Source organism: Suillus plorans (assembly GCF_016647745.1).
Source record: "Suillus plorans strain S12 chromosome Unknown HD556scaffold_5, whole genome shotgun sequence".
Lineage (NCBI taxonomy): Eukaryota > Fungi > Basidiomycota > Agaricomycetes > Boletales > Suillaceae > Suillus > Suillus plorans.
This window is the reverse complement of record NW_024537389.1, coordinates 162105-182635: the sequence shown is the minus strand read 5'-3', so window position 1 is coordinate 182635 and position 20531 is coordinate 162105. Positions and strand designations below refer to the sequence as shown.

The window sequence follows — 20531 nt, the reverse complement described above, 5'->3', positions numbered from 1 at the left end:
AGGTCGCGCATTGCCTAGTCTGCTATACCTGAGACAACAAGTGCGTTCGACCCTAAAGGGGAAGCGAGTGCAGCAAGGATCTGGTAGTAGGCGCTGAAGGTGCTACTGGTCGGCCAATGCGAAGCACGAGAAAGTGCGCAGGTGCGCGTGAGGCGTGGGAAGCGCACGCGCACGTGAGCAGAAACAAGTGATAGTAAGAGTGAGTTTGCTTAAGTGGTGATTAGATACTAGACAAGAGATACGAGCGCGAGGTGTCAAAGAATAGATTTCTACTATGTTCAGCTAGGTAGTAAGTGGGTAAGTGGGAGGTCAAGTAATTATCTCCTGGTAGGTAATGCTGGCGCTTATATGGTGCCTAAGCGCTGTCATGCGGAGCCGAATCGCTACCGAGTAAGGTATGTAAAGATATATGTATGTAAGTAAGGGTCCATGATATAAATAAAGGTGGAATGATATGTAAATAAGGGAAATGGAAATACATGCACTAGAGAGCTTGGTGGACAGTGGGTGGATGCTTCCGGAAGGCTGGCGCTATAGGGCGATCAAGCGCGGGAAAGCGCGCGCGCGTATACATCGTAAAGCGCGGGAATGGTGCGCGCGTTGCGCGGGAAAGCTGCGCCTCATATAGGGATAGCTGCAGATAGCACACAGAATGGTGCTGCAAGTTCGTGCAATGAACTCCCTAGTGAAAAGTGCCATATCACACCATGAGAGGCATGAGTCTCTACACCAGTGACGGAGGCATACAGAAATATTGCCAGCTGTTCCTCGAGCGAGACATACTTAGAGTCCGAATGACCCATGCTCCGAAGCTCGTCGATAAGCTCAGAAAAGGCACTGGCATGCATGCCGAGCTCGCACCTGATGCGTTCAGGGTGACCGGTGAGGAGCTCGATGACCCAGTCCTGTCCAGACAGTGCCGATGTGTGATAAGGCTCCGGATCTCTTGGATATAAGGTCTGCACTGTGCTATGCGCTGCAGTAACAAGAATACTAAATATTAACGCTGAAAATTTCAAGAGTCGCTCCCAGACCTCTGGTCGAGGATTCGTTAGGAGTGTAGCTAGGTGCTGTGGATCCATTGGCTGAAGCTCATCCATGCCTACTAGTCACTACGATAAGCGGGAGCTGCAAGATTTAAGCTCCGATATCTCGGATTCACGATGCCGATGAATTTGGTGTCAACATTGACAATCAAATGTTGGCTGCAGGGAGTATCTGAACTGGCTCTTACATAGCTGACCAAAGTAATCCGAATGTGTATTGAAAAATCGAGTGACTTAATAAGTTTACTTACCTGCAATTAGCATATTTCAAGGGGAAAGGGACTCGGGGACTGGCCAGTGCTAGTGCTGCCGTGGTCCGGTTCGGTCCGGTTCAGAGGGTCATAGAGGAGAACCAAGAACCGGACCATTGGTTCGGTTCTATGAAATGTCCGAACCCAGAACCGGACCACAGAGAACGGTTCTCTATGGTCCAGTTCGGTTTTTTTGGGGTCCGAACCCAAACCGGACCCAAAAATTCAGTAGGGAGCGCAGGTAGAAGTTCGAGAGTTTTCTCCTGCATCTACGAAGGTGGGTAGAGACCCTATGGTAATATCTTTGAGTCGAGTCGTGTGCACGTTAAATATGAATGATCTGTCAGGATAAGCAGCGGTCAATTTGCAAGATATCATTTCGAGTGTAACAAGCACAAGGCATTAACACAGAATACGAGTAATGAGGGAGACAGTAGGTGCTGATAAACTGCTCTGTGTGTGTGTGAACGTGTAGTGAGTACAAGGCGAGACCGGAGTAGATGATGTGCTCAATGGCAGGGTGCAAAGTTAGGAAGTTGGTCAAATATGACTTATCACAGCTTCAAAACGAGCTTTCCCGCTCGTAACCTTCATCTCAGTCCAACGGGTTTCGACGTTTGAAGTTAGGGTCCAGAACTGTTGCAAGAAAATACGGTCCAAAGCGCCACCCGCAAGCGTTTGCGCCATCGTGGAAGTGGTGAATGGTGGTGTCTGGGAGTGTGCAAAGACGCAGGTAACATGGCAGGCACTTGTTGTTGTGCCGCAGTCGATGGTCTCAATACCAAGCGACATCAAGAAGTAGGAGGGCATGAAAGATGGGGCGTGGCATGAGAACAGGTGGGAGAGAGTTAGCACGAGAGAATGGGCACAAGAGGACAGGTACGAGAGAGTAAGCATGAGAAAACGGGCGCAAGATAGCGAGCACAAGCAAACTTGGTCTTTGTCGGCGCGTTGATTTTAGGGGTGGAGGCGGTGGTTTCGCAGGAGTGGGACGATGGGCTTGCGGGAGGAGTTGCACAACGAGACGTGTGGTCTGATTCATCAGTTTGAACAGTGCATATCATGACTTACCTTGTCAATGGGCCTCTGCATTTGATGGAAACAAGTAAATCTTGAAGCTTAAGAATCCCTGAGGCCAAAGTGGATCATCAAAGGAAGGTGTCAAGGCGTGCTTCAACAATGTGGCAAGCTTCTTTCGGTTCGCGGTTCGGAACGGTTCGGGGCCGGTCCGAACCAAAGTCGAACCGTCCGCCCAATGGCAGAACCGAGAACCGTACTATGGTCCGGTTCTGGCTGACACCTGGACCGTGGACCGAACCACAGGAGAACCGGACCAAAAGTCCAGTTCGAACCATGGTTCAGGACCGGACCACGGCAGCACTAGCCAGTGCGCAGCACCGTTGCGATGAAGAGGTCATTTCAACATATATCAAATAACATGTACTCCCAAACTGTTTATACAATTGAGCCTCCACCAGTTGGTGCTATCGCGAGACATATTGTAAGAACAGAGTGATTTTCCAATTGGTGTCAACGCCATGCGCACCACTTGAGCCTGATCCGATCATCTATCTATCTAAGAAGTAAAGTGCGATGGTTGCGGGAACTACGACTGACGAGAATCCGCAGAGTCTTATTTTAGTTCGGACGGCTTAAAAGAAGCAGAGCACACTGAATTGAACGGACCAGAGAACTCGCCTGATTATCCCGCGATGTTGACTCACCCTGGAGTACCTCCTCCGAATCGCCTAGATCTGAAACCAAATTGCATTTGCGCCGTTCAACGGAACATCTCAGACTTCTCTATACACACGAAAGCCGCTACATCCCACGCATCAACTTCTCACACCGTGCGTCGTGGACAGTAAGCCGAAGGCAATTTCCGCTGCGCGCTGCGTATGCAACCACATTCAATGGTTGCCAAGGACTCACGCTGGTGCGCACAGCACTTGACCTGCGGACAGATCCGTTTGCTCACGGCCAATTATATACGGCGTTGTCCAGGGTGAGGACGCGAAGGGAAACACTGTGTTTGTTTGCAGAGACAAAAGAAGAGCAGGACTGCGTGAATATCGTGTTTCCTCACCTGCTACTGTAAATACAATTTGTCGTCGAAAAGAAGACCGAAGGCGTGTCCTTGTTATACATTATAATTGAGGACGCAGCGCATTGCAATGTAGGACAGGAGTGCATTTTCCACCAAATAATTTGGCAATAAGACTTGGAGTTTTTTCGACCGTAGCACCACAAATCCCATATTTACTACTGCCGTAGCGGGGACGTCATTTAGTAACTAACGCCCGCCCGCTAGCATAGTAGGTAATACTACCGCTCATTGAACGTCTGTCGTGCATTGCTATGACTGGTAGAACGGCGGTTGCTAATGACTTATATTACCTGGACAGCGAGTCATGGTAGGACAGATACTAGGAACAATACAAAACCTCCTCCCCACTAAATTGGAATTGGAAGCCGAGGCTTCTTGATCGAAACAAAAGTGAAAGTCCGCAATGTGTCCAGGGTCCGGCTCTGTCACGAATCTTGCATCCCTACAGCAATTTGAACATTATTAAATTGTCGAATCGACTCGGGACACGTATTATGCTTCGACTTCTTTGGACAAATACCATTGAGCAGTTTCATCACCAGTACTATCATATGTCCAGAATGTCCACTTCGGTGGAGTATAAAACAGACAGTACCAACAATTGATTGCCAACAACCTCTCTACAAGTGAAATCAACTCACCATCATGTTTATCCACCTCTCTACTGCTTTCGTTGTTCTCCTCGGCCTGACGGCCCTTGTCAACGCTGGAGTGCCAGTAAGCCTCGCATCACGTCAAATCTTATCATATTGTTATACAATGTCTGCAGGCTGCTCGCCACGCTGCTCCCATTGACAAGCGTAGCACTGTCGTGACGACCCGAGTAAGCCTGGCTTCGCGTCAGATCTCACCTTGAGCTTACAATGTGCATAGACCAATTATTTAGCACTTGCGCGCGTAAGCCTTGCTTCGCACCAAACATGTAAAACTCACCATAAGATATACGCAGGAAGAATCTCCAGAACCGGACCCAGGCAAGAAGCCAGTAGTAACTGGGCGTGTAAGCTTTATTTCACACCAAATCTGATCATGTCAAACTCACCATACAATGTATGCAGGAAGAGTCCCCAGAACCGGACCCAGGAAAGAAGCCAGTAGTAACTGGGCGTGTAAGCTTTATTTCACACCAAATAGGCTGATCATGTTAAACTCACCATACGATGTATGCAGGAGGAGTCTCCAGAACCGGACCCAGGCAAGAAGCCAGTAGTAATTGGGCGTGTGAGCTTTATTTCACACTAAATTTGATCATGTCAAACTCATCATACAATGTATGCAGGAAGAGTCTCCAGAGCCGGACCCAGGCAAGAAGCCAGTAGCAGTGAGCCTTGTTTTACACCGAATCTCATCATGTCAAACTCACCATTTGATGTACGCAGGGACTCTGAACCTCAGGCTATGATGCTAGTAAGACTCGTTTCGCGTGTTGACTCACGAAACACTGTACACAAGGCAACTACTATGCAGAATCAGAGCTTTATGCAGAACAAGTTACCTTGAAGGAATGTTAAGTAGAATAGTGCTCAATGAGGTTGAAATGTGAGGTGTATTACCGATTGCATGACTGTATGGAAAGCAGCACTATCGCACGATGCTTTGTTTGTGAGCAAAAATTCTACCTATACAAGGCAGGAGCTTCTGACTGAGTCTGAACATACTTGGTGACTGCCATTTCGACCGCAACTCCCGTCTTCAGCGCTCAGCTTCAAGTACTCCAGCTTGGGGGAATTTCTTTCAAACTTTAATTCAGATATCTTTGCCATTGATCCAAGACATCACACAAAGTTTCAGCGCTTCAGCACTCGACACTCTGAATCGCACAGCAGATACCTGAAAATCAAACGATATTTAACTCATGATCATTCAAAACCATGATGGAGAATTCTATCTATGCCAATGAGGCCTAAAAGTGCCTGTGACAGTTCGAATTTACATACAGTTATATTCAATAGTCTCGTCATCTAGTGCGTTCGTTCTCGTTCCATGTCAGTACTGGTATACAGGGTGCTCGCAATTGTAGAATGAAAGTGACAAAAGAATTATACGAGAGTTGCCGGAAATGCTAACAGAGGCCTGTCTGTCGGACCAAGCTACCCACATGCTGTATATACAACAGCACGGAGCCCCTCGCTCATGATCAACCAATACCAAACCACGGACGATATGTTATAGCTGTAAGAAGTGCTTCAGGACTAGATTCGTGAGGCTTGCGCAGGAACTGACCTCAAACATCAATGTAAGGGAAAACCTTCCTCAGATCAGTGCAAGAGTGCTAGACGCGTCTACCTCTTCATGTTCTGCTCCCAACCAAAGCTCCCAAGAGCAGCGAGAGGGTGCTAGACCTCTTAGGTCTACTTCTTCATGTTCCAAACCCTCCCAAAGCTCCCCGGAGCGGCGAGAGGGTACTGCAGGAATAGTAACACCGAAGATAGAGGATGCGAGAGCGAGAGCGAGAGCAACCATGAAGCGAGGCAAGGTCAACATATTACTAGTGAGATTGAATGAGACAGACGTGTTTATATAGACGATGTTGGGACACACAGAGAAACTATGAGAAAAGGACTGCGTGGAGTCTTGATCCAATTTATACGGTATGTTATTTCCCTTGAATATGCACTGCATGAGGCTGGTGTGAAAACTAGGCTCATTATCCAGCAGTGATCACTCCTTGGCGACACCGCGAGTCGGTATTAAGGAGCGTCAGCGTCTCCAATGTTTCGAACCGTCTCAATTCCGGGGGGTGAATAGGCCGAATAGGCGGAGAGGTCCTACCAAGTGCAGAAACCATGTTTATTTTTTGATACAGCAACTTTGGGCGTCGCAAAGGGAGGTATCGGCTCACGTCCAAGTATGGTTCATGATAGCCTGCCACGCAAGAGAGTTTAGGTGGACTACGAGCATCCTATGTTTAGTTTACCATGAGTGAGTGACCGGTGCTGATGCCTGAAAGTTAGTGGTAGTAATTGCAACGACCACGAGCTGAAAATAAAAATAGAGAACTGTACTCGCCTCTCATTCGATACTGCAACAAAAATTCTCCCGGATGCGTGCAGCCCATCCTTGGAGTCGTTTTCAGTATCAGTGGTCAGCAGGGACAACTGTCTCCCATCACTCTCATCTTCTTAGGAGAAACCAAGAGTTGACCCTCTCGCTGTAGGATGAGCATGATGAACCACTTGAGCTTGATCCATATTGATTATAATACATATTGCCTCCCTCCAGATAAACGAAGGTCAATCTGTCAGTTATTCTCTATTGTCGAGAAACCAACATCTATGCTCGCCCTCATGTGATCGCCATAACGAATTGTCAAGAAGATCATCCTACGAAAGAAAAGTTGAAGCATTACTATGTCAGTATCACCGGTCTTGTGGTCAAAAAGTCCCTCACCCTTGTCCAATGATCGCCAAAACAGCCGCGATGATATTCGTCCACGCAACACCTATACGCTCGATCGATGGAACGATAATAGTAGAGGCAGCAGACAGAATGAGCGACCAGCTCGCTCTAACAGGTACATGGACGCGTTCAGGTTTGATAGTCACGCAATATCATAGAGACTGACATGCAAGCAGCTGTGGCCTCAGCACTTCGAGAATGCATCACGTCCACGTTATAAGAGTTGATAGGATTCGTTACTGAATCGACCTATAAAATCGGTGAATTGCATTATGTGCGAAGTGAGGGGACCAGCTGGCAGGACTTACTCCCACTCCATTCGCATAGAGGCATAATATATTCAGCGCGAGGCCGATCGGGCCCCCAATATACGTTGTGATCAGCCCTGACGCCCCAATAGACAACGGGACAATGATCAGCCCTCCGATCCATGTTGCTCTCAAACGATCTTCGGGACACCACGCTCCTCTGCGCTTCTTCCGCCATCTTCTGATTACAATGTCCGATAGGCGGCCAGCAATCAGAGTTCCGGCTGTTAAATATTGTGTTGGTGCACCACGAGTACAATGCTCTACACATACTGAAACTTCCCAGTCCATTTGGGAGGAAAAACGCCCCGATAATGGCTTCGTTCGTGATTCCATACTGGACGCCCTACACCGCGATCAGGACAGGATGCGAGATGGAAGACAATTGTAATTGTCAGCTTACAATTGTATACGCCATCGGTACGACGAGAACTGCATTGTTTTAAGTGAGAATGCACTGCACAATCAGCAATAAGTAACGACACACCATACATAGTGTTGATCATTAGAGCTGACGCGAGCATCTACATCTCACACAAATTGAGAGTTTGCACTAGCGCATGGTAAATGCACTCACAACTGCAAATAGGTTTGGACTACGAAGCAACCACAGAGTGCTCAGAGGATTAATCCACACGATATGGATCGATCTCCTGGACGGCAGTTTATCGATGCCCAATGTGCCGGGATGACTCGTCTCAGGCAACGAAAGGTATATGAAAAGCATCTCGAGTAATCCCCATGCACCAATGGAATAATGCAAATTGCGCCAGGACCAATACTGTGTCGCCGCACCTGTTCAAATGCGTCGCTAGAGTCAGCGGCCAAAAACATCCAGAATGCACTTACCTCCAACAAACGGGGCAACAGCGTACCCGATAAGTGTGATCTGAGACAGCGATGTCAGTACCAAACTGAAAAAACCCATTCAAACATCGTGATCCCTCACACTAAAGAATGCCCCGATAGCAGTCCCCCTCTCCTCCAATTTATAGAGGTCACCAATTACACCAATCCCCAACGATAACGCCCCAGAGCATCCAAACATCTGCACGAATCGCCAGAATAACAGACTCTGCAATGAAGCCGACAGGGCAATGCCACAGCTCCCAACGCAGAGAAACGGCATTCCCCACAGGTATATTGTTCGGCGTCCGTCTGTGCTAGGACTGGGGTTAGAACCCAACAGCTACCACGAGTACAATACACGCCGTGGATGCACGCACAGAAAGACGAATAAGGAGCCCAGATCAACGCTCCAATGGCATTAGCAAAGATCGATATGCTAAAAGCCAAGCTGGGAAATAGATCAATCACTACACATCGGATGAGCATACAACACACACCTGACGACAGCATCCGTTAAGTCGAGATCTTTAGCTATCCGAGGGATCGAAGGCACGAATGTCACTTGGATGAACACTGACCAATGTTCATCAGTATCACGCCTCTGGGTCAACAGTACGCTTAAACTCCCAGTACTCACTAGCCAACAAACCCACAAAGGACACGTGAAACAGGATCCACCTCTTTCGGTCTGGCGCGAATCGGTGATAAATAGCTTCATGCGGGGTGGGCACCAGCATAGGGCTTTCCTCTGAAGCCATCGTGAGTCGTGAGCTGACTCCCTGAGAAGGATCAGTTGCCTACCTGCCGGCCAGATATCACGAGCCAAGACCATAACCGATATGATATTGCCGATATATGTGGCGCCGGCCTACCTATTGCATGTTACTGATTAGTACACGTGTTTGAGCGAGTACATCATCATCATTCTGGCTGCAACATTCTAGATTCTTACCGTAAACCATTATCAGCAACAAGACCTCGATATGCGAGAAGAGAGAGAGACAAGTGAGGAGGGGGAAACAAAATTTCTCTGACTCTTTAACTCCAACACCCTCTCCTTCGCACCCTGCCTCTCTTTAGACTTCTCTTCTACCTTCAATCCCACCTCCCATTCTTGACCGGTCGACCAGCTGCAGTTGTCTTCTGGTTTAAATCGGAGTAGTTGGTTATGATTCACCATTAGTAGGAGAGAGAATGGTCTTAGTTTCGTGGGAATCTAGGTCAGCTCAGACTCAGCTGGTCGTCATGCGTCGGTAACCCTATACCTGAGCAATTCTGCCTCAGCGGTCTTGAGATCTCTCTGTGTGTTCTCTGAGAGACTGAGGTGCGCTTGAGTCTGTGCGCTGAGTGGCGAGTGGTTGTATATCATACTTCAAGCAGCAGTTTATGAATCAAGTCTTCACGATCGTAAGTCAACTGTCATCATGCCTCTCAGCCGAGGTACAAATACTTACCACAGATGTGGCCGCCACATCTTTAGCATTTGCACTCACGCAAAAGTTCGTCCTCAAGGCCATCTCGTTTCAGCAGATCTAATTGTTTTGTCCGTTTCATTATGTCTCGAGCTGAAAGCTTAGTGTGGTCATTCGGAGTGCGATCAAGGTACAATGGTATGTAAGGTATGTGCTCCTGGCAGTATGAATTCTGTCACGCAAGGTGATGCAACATATGCATGCGCCACGTCATGTACATGTGCATAAAACAGTTTACTGGATAATAAATAGATATGTAGATTTCGAAGTTTGGCTCGCTTGATTAACGATCTCAGGAGGAACGTTTGCCCACTGGTCAGACACGTCAAGAACGTCCGACCAAGTTCACAATGTGTGCTCCAAAATCCACGGTTCAGACAGAGTGAAGTTGCTCCTTATGAACAACCTGCGAGAAAATCTCCAAAGCTGCTTGGGGTTGGAAGGCAGCCTAACAATGACATAACAAGGATCAGCAGATATCTTCATTCTCAGGAGAGTTAACTAACCACTTCGTGTCCAGCACCAAACACCCGTCTAAAACGTAAAATAATGAGGTATGTCTCTTGTTAACAAGCTGAGATGAAAAATGACTTACGCAAAAGAGAAGTTGTCGACGTTCTGCACAGCCGCAACAGGCTTGCCGTCGATCGTCATATTGGTGAGTGGGGTATTGTGGAGCGTCTCATTGCCATACCAATCCATCGCTAGAACTGATGCGTGGCCCTATTGGCGAAAATAATTCAGCGAAGTTGGCAGAAAAATATGTGACGACCTACCCCAAGCCAGTTGCAACTACAGTCAATGAGAAGCGTCAGGATCATATGAAAAGTCAACACAACACAAAAACGGACTTCATATCAGCATCTCCAGCCTGTTCCCTGGTAAATTAGCAGATAACGAGGCAGTCACTAAGCACGCACCCAAATCAAAATTTTCATCCTAGAGTTGACCAGAGCCGATAGCTGTGGTAGCCATGTTCTAGCGTCCTTTAACAGGAAGCTAAATTTAGCACTCGAGGAAAGAATAAAAAACACATACGTCGCCTGTCTTTACAAACTTCTCATAGGGTGCATCTGGGCATTCCTCGTATTTGACCTGAGCACCGATCTTTTTCATAACATCCTGTTTGCGTAGATAATCCACATAGTATTCAGGGGGGAACAAAGCAGATGAATTTTGACGGATATCATAGCTGTCGTAATCGCCCGCAGCAGGGGTGAAGACATTGTCAATCTGAAACAGTTTGGTGACGTCCATACATATAGCATTGATATGTTACTCACGCAGTAATTATCGGCGTCCCGGCAAATCTTGTTTGAGTTTGTGGAAGTTCCAGCAGCGTAGCAAGCATTTTCCTGCGCTACGCAACCATCAGGACCGTATAGGGAATCCGAAATGTTCTTGAGTACATCATCTGGCTGGAGCTGTCCATAGCCAGGGGCATAAGTCGCAAAGTTTAGGTATGCGATGTTCTGAATGAGCGGATCATACCAGCCACTGTGAATACTCGCTCAACGGGGTATTACTAGTAAGTCAAGAAAGCGACTTGCTTGTTAATCATCAGGGCGCTGACAACAATCGGAACAGCATCAATCTCCCCGCTAGCGATTAAGGCGTTTTGCTCATCGAAGTAAGTCACAAAGCTGGGTCCGTAGTGACCACCATAGCTCTCTGTGGTAAAGATGAACCTGAGCTCGGCATGAGTAATCGTCCGTGATAGCTGAGTTAAGCGACTGACTCTCGACTGGCATACTTTGAAAATAGCTGGCTTTCAAACAAAACCTGAAATGCAGTCCATACAAAGGGCGCAGCGGCTTCCGTGCTGTTTACCGTATCAGTACCGTAAGAAAACCCTGTTCCGATTGGCTGGTCGATGTAGATCACTGGATGAGGAAGTCGGCTCTGGCAACGAAATCAGAGGATTACGTGCTACATACTGTTGCTAAGATTGTTCCAGCTGTGGGAATTTGGAATCCATGTTGGATTAGTGTATAAAATCGACCATGATTTCGACATACCTGTAGGGGTTAAGAGTGGTGGAATTACCGTCGGCATTCACCAAGCATGGCCCGTTCTCTGTGAAAAATTAGAAGCAAACCAAAGGGCAATTAAACCAAACGACCTTGAAATAGTCCGATCATAGAAGAACATCCAGGGCCGCCATTCAACCTGCGAAAGCAGTTCAGAGGTGCGACTCGACTCAGGTGTGCGACCCAGCTTCGGGGTGACCTACCATAGAGTGAATGGGGCTGTTTCCGGTGAGTTTCTAGACTCGAAGAACCAGAACCACTGTGTCCTAAGTCAGTTTACATCTGGAGCATAGGGACCAGAGATATACCATGGACATGTTTGTTCCAACGTTAATGTAACCAGAGATTTGGGTAACATTCGGAGTTGTTTCACAGATTCCTGAGTTCTTGACATAACGAATGCCAGTTGCATTGTGAGCCTTGGATTGAATCTCGACGTGCCCTGTTTCCGTAGTAGCAAGATTGTCTTTGACAACAGAGACAACGAGAGTTATGGATATGCTAGCTGCTAGTACCAGCGCAAGGCCAGCTCGAATGAGCGTTCTCATAAACATGTCAGTACACGCCAGCAGGGATTCAGAGATCTAAATAAAGTCACATCAGTGACGGCCAATTAACGTCAGGTACTTATAGACTATCAGACATTCTCATGGGCTAAGTATTATCAAGCGACAAGCCAATGGAGGCAAGTGCCCACATGATGGCGGCGATAAAAACGAGATATAGCAACATGCCGCGATGGGTCGTACGTTAGGGCTTCAGCATGAGAATGCTGTTGTTTCAGCCTGCTCGGTTCCACAGCTGGCGAAACCCGCTGGTGTGGGGACTTGGCCGCACGCGATTTTAGCGGCCGCCGCATGCAGCCGCATGTGTGTGCTCCGGGCTGCTTATGATCCCGTTGCGTGAGTAGAACTACAAGGGTCAGTACTCAGTCCTGCCGGTTCAGTGTAGCCCGGAGCGCAAACACTCTCATAATGTAGCTACTAGGGTTTACATAATACAATTAGTCCTTCTTAGCTCCCGCGCTCTAACACTTCCGAGTCAACTTTGGCAATATTATGCCCTGAACGTTTGAACTTCTTTAGTCCTCTTCGAGAGCTGCAAATCTAGTGGCAAATGTCGTCAGGCAAGATACTCTCTGGACTTGGAGTCGATGATTTGTTTTATTGAATATTTCAAACCCATCTATGTTATTATATCTCGCGAGTCTCGGATACCGGTTCTGCCAGGTTCTACCACCACACAGAGTGCTGCCGTGGGCCGTAACCTCAGCAGAGAAGATTCAAAGGAGATCGTTGCAAGACGAGTACCTCTGACTACTACGGAATGTAGAATTATGTATAATCCACTTATCGTTTTTTAATGAACCGTCAACCAGACTGCAGGCGTGCGAGGGACAGCAGGAAAATTGATGTGTGAAGACAAGCGACCGAATACGTGACCATATATGATGCGGTATCAAAGTAAAGTATGCGGGAAACGACGAAACACACTTGGGAAAGTAACCTCATGAGGTAACAGGCTGAACGGTGGGAACAACATGAGGACGGCGTGGGATGCACCAGAGTGCGAGGCAGAAATTGCCCCAACCACCATAGTCATCTACTTGAGCAGATTGCTGTGTCGCCACCTGTACCTGAGGCTGAGGCTGAGACTGAGACTGAAGCTGGGGCTGAGGCTGAGGCCGAGGCTGGGGCTGTGGTATTGCTATAGGCTGAGCTGCCGTTGAGGACGACTGGCCAGTCTGGGCATTGGTCTTCTTAGGGGGAAGTGTTATCCAGCGCCTCTGGAGGTTCGGTTATGTACGTGGCAGAACGAGGGACATCTAATACACTACCTTTTTTTCTTGCGGCAGCGACTGTTACGGGCTGCGGGCCAGTGTACCGTGCGAAGAGACTGCGCTTTGGGCGTTGTTGCAGCGCAATGGGCTCATTTGCTGTTGGACGATGATGAGAGGGAATGAAGACGTTCCAGAGGCGTCGAGCCGAGGAAGCACGGGGTCGCAGAGAGCGACGGGAGGGGCCTGATGGTACCGAAGAATGATATGACTGCGAAGATGACGAGTATACTTATTATCAATACTGGTACCCTTTGCATGATGAAACATGAAGCTTACCTGGAAAAAGTCACCGTAATCATCGCCCCACGATTGCATAAGAGGGTTTGTAGCGTCGACCTGTGACAGTTCTGTGAACAATGGAAAGAAAACAGTTGAATGGGAGAGTACTGACATTAAGGCAGGACGACAGTGGTGACTAGGGTCGAGTGTCCTTCTATATACCTTGTCACCTTGAAGTATGGTTGTAAAATCACGTACCAGAAGCTCAGGAGCTATGTCTTTGACCATCCACAAAGTTATTTTGTTGTTGTCCCCGCCATGTGTGATGTATCTCCCATCTCGAGAGAATGACACATGGTGAAGGCGATTGTAATAATCCTGGCTGAATGGCTCGCCAAGTGGTTGATATGATTCTGTATCCCATAGTTGTGTGATACCCTGGTCGCCCACACACGCCAGTACATTGTATTTGGGTGAGAGTGCGATGGAATCCAAGTCGTGGTCATGCTCGAAGCGATGAAGTTCTGTGCCTGATCTACTATCAAAAGCCCGTGCATCTCTATATGAGGCGGAGTAAAGTTTTGTGCTATCTGACGACCACACCAAAGACACCACACGCCACTCCATTCCGATGGGGCCGATAATGAGCTGGCCTGTTTTCGTGTCCCAAATGTAGATTGTTTCCCATCCGCCTGATGCGATTCTGTCGCCTGAAGGTGAATATGCAAGAGAACCCACCTGATCCTGCTTTGTCTCGATCGGGCCCACCTCTATTTCGCCGCCTTCTGCTTTGTGAATCAGGACCATCCCTTTGTCGGTTCCGCTCGCAATATGGTATCCACTGGGAGACCACGACAGTGATTTTACTCGCCCACCATCATGATCCGCTCACTCGCCTTCAATCATATTTCCGTCGGTATCCCATCGCTCAACACTTCCGTCACACCTTCCGCACACAATAGTCTTCCCGTCTGGTGAAAGCACTAGTGCAACTATCTCTCCCCTCTCGTCTTCCCTCTCGTCTTCCCCCTTGTCTCCCCATGGTTCCCCGACCAGAAGTCCTGTGTTGCAGTTCCACTTGTACATCGTGCCACTATCTGAATAACTCACGATGTGTACGTTGTCGTGCAAGATGAGATACATAACGATTTCATTATGCACTTCAAATTCGTGCTTTGGAGTTGGTTTCTGGGGTTGCGGTGAAGCTTCCTCCGTGGACGGCGTGGTAGAGGATTCGGATTCGGATTTGGAAGACATAGCATCCTGAATGGTCTGTGTTGCAAGGGATTCAAAAGTCATAGCTCGTTACGGTAAGCCGTCCGTATATTTTCGGCTCTGACACTGTCAGACTGCTCATGAGTATAGAAAATAAGAGGAAAAGTTGAATAGCACTCACCAGTTGTTCTGTTTTTTTTTTCGCTGGTAGCAGCCTAATAGGAACAACGGTGAGCCTGGTACCAGAGGAAAGGGCCGAACTTCATCGGCAGGGACCTTGTTTACCGGTATACTGCCGTTCATCGTGCGGTCAGTATTGGTTTTGCGTACCATGTAACACTGCTGAACGCGGCAAGTCCCGAGTCGAATCATGAGAAGATAAGTTTCAACTTTGAAGCTCAAGGAAGTCAACGTCTGACTCAGTACTTAGTTACTAGATCTGTTCAAGTTGGACTCAAGATCTCCGAGTCTCAACTATCGCAACACCGTGAGCACTATTGCCAATCTGAGTGATGTCTCCATTTACTAATACGTTCACACTGGATAGTAGTTCCAATAAAACGTGATAGATGCGTCTGACGCATGCGCATAATCGCGCTGATTATCAGCCAGGTACAACTCCATTGATCAATCTACATGTGGCAATGACAATCATTGGATGCCCCAGACCCTACGTGTCAGCAGTTGAAGAAGAACGCTTGGTCCCGGCGTTTCCACGAGGCATGCTACGCCTTTCCCTTGTCTCTGCTCAGGTGCTGGGTCTTCGACCTCTACTCTCGCAGGCAGCGCGGTGGACTCGAGGAGCCCGTGTCCAATCTGTCGCAGGTTAAGCAGAGCTTGGACCTCTGCCCGATTGGTACCAGGTGCATATGTAGTATTCTCCTCTCTTCGGTCAGTGACGAACATGCCACGAGTAATTTCTCCGCTCCTTTATATGGAATAGATCAGGTAAACAATAAATAATCGGGAACACGCAGGATCGCACCGTTCAATATCGAATGTTCGCTCGGCTATAACCCATCCAGGCGACATTCCAGGAAGACTGCCAGCTGGAATAATTTCAGGTGGATTCTCGATTGCGCACCAAATGGCGACAATATCATGCAGCTCTAGTGCATCCTTTCCAGACTCGATCATGATTTCCCTCGTGCGTTCGAAAACAGAGCTGGTAAAGTGAACAAGGGGTGATTTACCATCTGCATTCGACGGTTGGGCTGTAGACTTGAACGCAGGGTCTACTATTTGTATATAATGCGGCAAAGGGAGTTCGTGGTTAGTAGTGATATCCAAGGGAGTGAGTATCACTCTGTCGAGCGGGAGACCACTGGTAAGATCTGTCGGCACTAAAAGTTCTTTTGCTGCGTAAGGATCAGCAAAAACATTAACTGCATATGTAAACAAGGTTAGTAGGATTTTCTACACGAACACGCCTTTAACTACTCACATTCCGCGACCGAAGTAGTGTTTCCGGGAACATCTAAGGCTCCCGCCATGGCAATGACTCGACCAATTTTATCCACAACTGTTTGACGGTGTTGGTGCACAAGTTGTGCCAGGTTAGTCATCGGACCCAGGACTACATATGTGATGCTTCTGTCAGGACGTGACTCCAGTAAACGCAAGGCCACCTCGACACCTGATTCTTTCACCGGTTGAAAATTGTGGCAAAAAGAGGAACTTCCGAGGTCGACATTCAAGTCAGGGTGGCGTTCGCTTATATTCGATAAACCATCACTACAGTAACAATGAGAACCTATCTCCAAAGTTGAAGAGAAACTTACCGGCCGTGGAAGTATTGAGCAAAGTGCCGTCCACCTTCCAAGGGTCCATCTGGTCCGACTACAAGGAGGGGTGGGACTGTGGGTGAAAAATTCGGAAACCTTGTGGCATCTTCAGGGTATAGCGCAATGTGACGCCCTATTGCCTGGTAAAGCTTGTAGATGTTGTCGCTGCGGAGTCACGTTCAGTTACTTTGAGACTTGGATTGAGCAGCGCCTTAACTAAGCCGCGTGAACATCGGTATTCCCTGTTATCAAATATTGATAAATTTCTCATTTCAGCCTATCCCAACACATTTACGGACCGAATGAAATGATGTACGCAAGGATTTCGAGTTCGGGGGATGTGATGGCAAGCAGGCTGTCGATGCTTTTAGAACCAATGTTATGGAGGGAATCGAAAACGAACATAGCTAGAATGTCATCCACGCCAGGGTCAGTGTCGACTACGAGCCAAGGTCAGATAAGAGTGAGCACAGCGTATTCGACCGACCACTTACTGATGATTGGCGTCCTCGTCTTCTCTTGCATGTTACTATCGTATGGTCAACAGACAGAATCAACACAAATAGGGAAAAGGCCTTATCACTCAGATCATATAGTGTAGTTGAGACTCAGTGAAACTCGGTGAGAATGGGATGAATACGTGTCGAAGCGTGGAACAAGGTAGATAGGTGCCTTATGGTGAGACGTGCTGAACCACAGTGATTCTGCCGATGGAGTTATGAATTCATGCAGAGTGAATGTTTGCGGGTTTATTCGCCTAGTGGAACCGAACAGGTGCTTTTACTCTATTTGCTGTTGCGGCGGCCGATGTCGGACTTCAACATGACCAAAAGAATACGAACCACATGGATGAACACTGCATGGAGATAAGGCATACAACACAGGCGACCGTGGAACGTTCGAACACTGATTATGCGTCGGTTTATATGTAACGGATATTTGAATAAGGATCATCTGAATTGCTACACCAGCTGTATTGTACAAGTAGGGTGGAAAATTTCCCATGGAAACCCGGACCTAATTAAAAGAACAATCAGCCAAAGTACTGCGGAGCACAATGAGATAAGTATCAGAGATCTTGGTGGAAAATTGGTCTCATCGGACTAGCCTCTGAAGTAGCAAATATTGAAAGAATAACATCATAAATGATGCGCAGTCACGCGGACTCACCATGCTCAAAGTTATCCCGATCCGTGTCAAGTGCATGCAGGTTGTGAAGAAAGTGTGGGACGTCAGACTTCATAAGGCGGAATATGCCGGAGAACTATGCAGCTGAAGTCACGGTGGCTGTCACATCACGCCTAACCTGAGGCCATACTCATCCGTGTCCCTCTCGATATCCAGCGACTTACGACTAATGGCTGAATCCTTGCGTTTTCTTGGCTCCCTCCCCGGCCACAAAGGATGGGTTACCGCCATTGCTACCTCCTCGGAGAACCCAGACATGATTCTGACGGCTTCCCGAGGTATGAATGACATTTTTGCATAATTCTTTAGTTGACCTTAGGGCCCAGACAAGACCATCATCGTTTGGCAGCTTACTCGCGATGAAGACACGTATGGCTACCCCAAAAGAATTCTTCATGGCCACAACCACTTCGTCTCTGACATCGTCATCTCTTCCGATGGACAATTCGCCCTTTCCTCCTCTTGGGACCACACCCTGCGTCTCTGGGATCTGAACACTGGTCAGACCACCCGCAGATTCGTTGGCCACACCTCCGATGTCTTGTCTGTCAGCTTCAGCGCAGACAACAGACAGATTGTCTCTGGTTCGCGTGACCGAACAATCAAACTTTGGAACACCCTTGGAGAGTGCAAGTATGATATCAAGGATGATGGTCACACTGAGTGGTGCGTGGGAGTCATGCTCAAATAGATATCATACCCTGACAATACGGTCTAGGGTGTCATGCGTGCGCTTCAGCCCCAACGTCATGAACCCTGTCATTGTGTCTTGTGGGTGGGACAAGGTTGTGAAGGTGAGCGTTCCCCAAGATTCATATCACTGGCCCTCCTAGTCGAGCAACGTTATCTTTATTTGCTACTTCGAGAGTAACCACATGAGATGATCGTTTTCCATCAAAGATCTATGAATCGCTCGTAGCAATGCCCTGGTACACTCAGTGCTAACACTACTTTGATAGGTCTGGGAACTCTCCAAGTTCAAATTGAAGACCAACCACTACGGCCACACCGGCTACATCAACACTATCTCTGTCTCTCCTGATGGTTCCCTTGCTGCATCAGGTGGCAAGGACGGCATTACCATGCTTTGGGACCTGAACGAGGGCAAGCACCTTTACTCGCTTGAAGCTGGTGACATCGTCAATGCTCTTGTGTTCTCGCCCAACCGCTACTGGCTATGCGCTGCCACTGCCAGCTGCGTTAAAATCTTTGACCTTGAGAGCAAGTACGTACTTCCAACTTTTGTTACGAAATCTAGCTTATCGGCGTGATCCCTAGATCAATTGTTGACGAGCTCAAGCCCAGCTTCACTGATGTTGGCCCCAACTCACGGGAACCCGAGTGTGTGTCGATCGCATGGTCAGCAGACGGGCAGACGTTGTTTGGTGGATTCACTGACAACCTTGTTCGTGTCTGGACTGTCACTTCTTAAAATCTTCCGGGGAAGTCGCGTGGTGGAGGACAGATTGAGGTTTACCCTACGCATCGTTTTTACTGTAGCAGGCTGCTTGCATCTCAAAAAAAACATTGCATTTCTCAATTCCTGGTAGAATCTATGGCTTAATGAACATTCACAAAACTCCTGGAGTCTCAGCTTCCCGCATGTTTCGTTGACGTTCCGCGTAATCCCACCGATCTAGGCCTCCAAAATCGATCTTCATCGCGCCAGAAGACAGGTTTACTTGCAATTCGCAGATGTGAGATACCCTAGCTCTCCAGCTGTCGGCCCTGTGATGATAATTAGCACTAGTGACCAAGTGTATTTCATCGGCCTCACGTTGCTGTCCCATACATGTCCGAGCTGCTCTGACTAACCACTCGCACGCATTGATCGCTGTTGGACTTCGCATCGTATATCCACAAGTTCTTTCCCACATAGACCTCCTGCCAGCCACCTGAGTCAACTAATCTGTTTGGGGGCCTGATGCGTTTGGTATCTGGTGGAGGAGTGGGGGCTTGTCGAACATCCACATCATTAAAGAGGCGAAGCGCCGCAAGATTTGAGATGTTGGTTAGCAGAGCACGTTCCTGGGATAAAGACGGATTGATGATGTGAAAGATTGCACTGAGTGAGTTCTCCGAGTCATCATCAGATTCATGGCTGGCTGTCGTAGTAGTTGCAGCGGTACCACCCGGACTTGCTTTGTTGGGCTCAAGTTGATCGTCCATCGTCATGTCATCTTCTTCCAAAGGGCTATCTGCAAACTCCTTCTCTCCTTCTTGCAATCGACTGCAGAAAGCCAACCAAGCAGCCTCATCGGAAAAATCAGTTCGCAACAAGATCCCCAGCTCTTCTCTGTTAGTCGACGCTTCGTCAAAAGGATCACTATCCATGTGGAATTCCGCATCGCCATCAGTACCGACGGCAGTGGTCTGGGATATGTTTGAATGCCGGGTATCATATGCGAAACAAGATCGTGATTTGCTCAGTGCTTACAGATGACAACGTTTTTTCGCTCGAAGCCCAGAACTTCTGTGCGACCTGAAGCTTCCATCGTCTACGACCTTCGTTTGGCGATCGGCTCTTAATCGACGCGTAGTGAATCTGTGATCATGAATGATGAAGGCCTTTGAAGAAGTACTAGTAGTGACTGAACGCACAAGTAACCATTCTCCGAAAGTACTCGAAGACATCTTTTGTGGATATACAGGAACGTCGGTGTTGCAATGTCAAGGATTGCCTGATTGTTTTGCCAGGTCACCACCGGAACTTCATCACCAACAACTTGAACGTTAACTTGAAATTGCGAGAGTAACGGTACTTCAGTCCATAATTAGTTCAAACGCATCATAGACTCGGGCTTATAGGGCATTTTTTGATCA

The 20531-nt window shown here is 48.0% G+C and overlaps 7 protein-coding genes across 7 annotated transcripts; 2 read left to right on the top strand and 5 right to left on the bottom strand.

Moving 5' to 3' along the window:
* Window positions 1–1753: 1753 nt before the first annotated feature.
* On the bottom strand, window positions 1754–2389 carry HD556DRAFT_1331598 (uncharacterized protein). The gene has a single exon (XM_041301770.1). It carries the CDS (start codon window positions 2192–2194, stop codon window positions 1838–1840), a length of 357 nt encoding a protein of 118 aa, XP_041165571.1. The 5' UTR covers window positions 2195–2389; the 3' UTR covers window positions 1754–1837.
* A 1393-nt stretch (window positions 2390–3782) lies between these two features.
* Window positions 3783–4720, top strand: HD556DRAFT_1331596 (uncharacterized protein; the record flags this gene model as incomplete). The annotated part of the gene is made up of 6 exons (XM_041301769.1): window positions 3783–4121; window positions 4174–4227; window positions 4278–4301; window positions 4354–4404; window positions 4463–4625; window positions 4684–4720. Coding segments are annotated over exons 1-5 (277 nt in total), but the record flags the coding sequence as incomplete, so codon positions are not given.
* Window positions 4721–6348: 1628 nt separating this feature from the next.
* HD556DRAFT_1489101 (major facilitator superfamily domain-containing protein) lies at window positions 6349–8718 on the bottom strand (the record flags this gene model as incomplete). Its single annotated transcript, XM_041308774.1, has 13 exons — window positions 6349–6727; window positions 6795–6911; window positions 6970–7052; window positions 7112–7335; window positions 7385–7457; window positions 7515–7543; window positions 7599–7635; window positions 7689–7906; window positions 7961–8000; window positions 8061–8269; window positions 8338–8408; window positions 8458–8533; window positions 8598–8718. The coding sequence occupies 13 exons, from the start codon at window positions 8716–8718 to the stop codon at window positions 6646–6648; spliced, it is 1380 nt and encodes a 459-aa protein (XP_041165569.1). The 3' UTR covers window positions 6349–6645.
* Window positions 8719–9561: 843 nt separating this feature from the next.
* On the bottom strand, window positions 9562–12421 carry HD556DRAFT_1489085 (Alpha/Beta hydrolase protein). The gene is made up of 15 exons (XM_041308773.1): window positions 11771–12421; window positions 11666–11721; window positions 11555–11601; window positions 11451–11508; window positions 11370–11389; window positions 11171–11315; window positions 10959–11120; window positions 10716–10929; window positions 10471–10665; window positions 10353–10418; window positions 10284–10303; window positions 10209–10224; window positions 10028–10155; window positions 9939–9966; window positions 9562–9880 (listed from the first exon to the last, which is right to left on the bottom strand). Exons 1-15 carry the CDS (start codon window positions 12014–12016, stop codon window positions 9806–9808), a joined length of 1476 nt encoding a protein of 491 aa, XP_041165568.1. The 5' UTR covers window positions 12017–12421; the 3' UTR covers window positions 9562–9805.
* Window positions 12422–15387: 2966 nt separating this feature from the next.
* Window positions 15388–17406, bottom strand: HD556DRAFT_1533351 (nucleoside hydrolase; the record flags this gene model as incomplete). The annotated part of the gene is made up of 7 exons (XM_041309544.1): window positions 17015–17406; window positions 16820–16960; window positions 16738–16762; window positions 16518–16685; window positions 16181–16470; window positions 15722–16121; window positions 15388–15664 (listed from the first exon to the last, which is right to left on the bottom strand). Exons 1-7 carry the CDS (start codon window positions 17043–17045, stop codon window positions 15388–15390), a joined length of 1332 nt encoding a protein of 443 aa, XP_041165567.1. The 5' UTR covers window positions 17046–17406.
* A 330-nt stretch (window positions 17407–17736) lies between these two features.
* Window positions 17737–19288, top strand: HD556DRAFT_1331517 (guanine nucleotide binding protein beta subunit). The gene is made up of 5 exons (XM_041301768.1): window positions 17737–17986; window positions 18035–18374; window positions 18427–18502; window positions 18668–18933; window positions 18987–19288. Exons 1-5 carry the CDS (start codon window positions 17878–17880, stop codon window positions 19138–19140), a joined length of 945 nt encoding a protein of 314 aa, XP_041165566.1. The 5' UTR covers window positions 17737–17877; the 3' UTR covers window positions 19141–19288.
* On the bottom strand, window positions 18783–20508 carry HD556DRAFT_703872 (uncharacterized protein). Its single transcript, XM_041311357.1, has 5 exons — window positions 20310–20508; window positions 20146–20253; window positions 19486–20081; window positions 19086–19436; window positions 18783–18829 (listed from the first exon to the last, which is right to left on the bottom strand). Exons 1-4 carry the CDS (start codon window positions 20340–20342, stop codon window positions 19280–19282), a joined length of 894 nt encoding a protein of 297 aa, XP_041165565.1. The 5' UTR covers window positions 20343–20508; the 3' UTR covers window positions 18783–18829; window positions 19086–19279.
* Window positions 20509–20531: the final 23 nt, after the last annotated feature.

Bases quoted from the DNA above. Each gene is read 5' to 3' on its own strand.
- HD556DRAFT_1331598 (XM_041301770.1), bottom strand. From the start codon at position 2,194: ATGCTTACTCTCTCGTACCTGTCCTCTTGTGCCCATTCTCTCGTGCTA.
- HD556DRAFT_1489085 (XM_041308773.1), bottom strand. From the start codon at position 12,016: ATGTTTATGAGAACGCTCATTCGAGCTGGCCTTGCGCTGGTACTAGCA. The intron at 11,509-11,554 runs GTCGTTTGGTTT...AATTTTTCACAG, and splicing joins TATGATCGGACTATTTCAAG to AGAACGGGCCATGCTTGGTG. The intron at 10,666-10,715 runs GTGAGTAACATA...AAACTGTTTCAG, and splicing joins GGGACGCCGATAATTACTGC to ATTGACAATGTCTTCACCCC.
- HD556DRAFT_1331517 (XM_041301768.1), top strand. From the start codon at position 17,878: ATGGCTGAATCCTTGCGTTTTCTTGGCTCCCTCCCCGGCCACAAAGGA. The intron at 17,987-18,034 runs GTATGAATGACA...CTTAGGGCCCAG, and splicing joins GATTCTGACGGCTTCCCGAG to ACAAGACCATCATCGTTTGG. The intron at 18,934-18,986 runs GTACGTACTTCC...CGTGATCCCTAG, and splicing joins ATCTTTGACCTTGAGAGCAA to ATCAATTGTTGACGAGCTCA.
- HD556DRAFT_703872 (XM_041311357.1), bottom strand. From the start codon at position 20,342: ATGTCTTCGAGTACTTTCGGAGAATGGTTACTT. The intron at 20,254-20,309 runs GTGCGTTCAGTC...TCATGATCACAG, and splicing joins CTTTCGGAGAATGGTTACTT to ATTCACTACGCGTCGATTAA. The intron at 19,437-19,485 runs GTGAGGCCGATG...TTATCATCACAG, and splicing joins GACATGTATGGGACAGCAAC to GGCCGACAGCTGGAGAGCTA.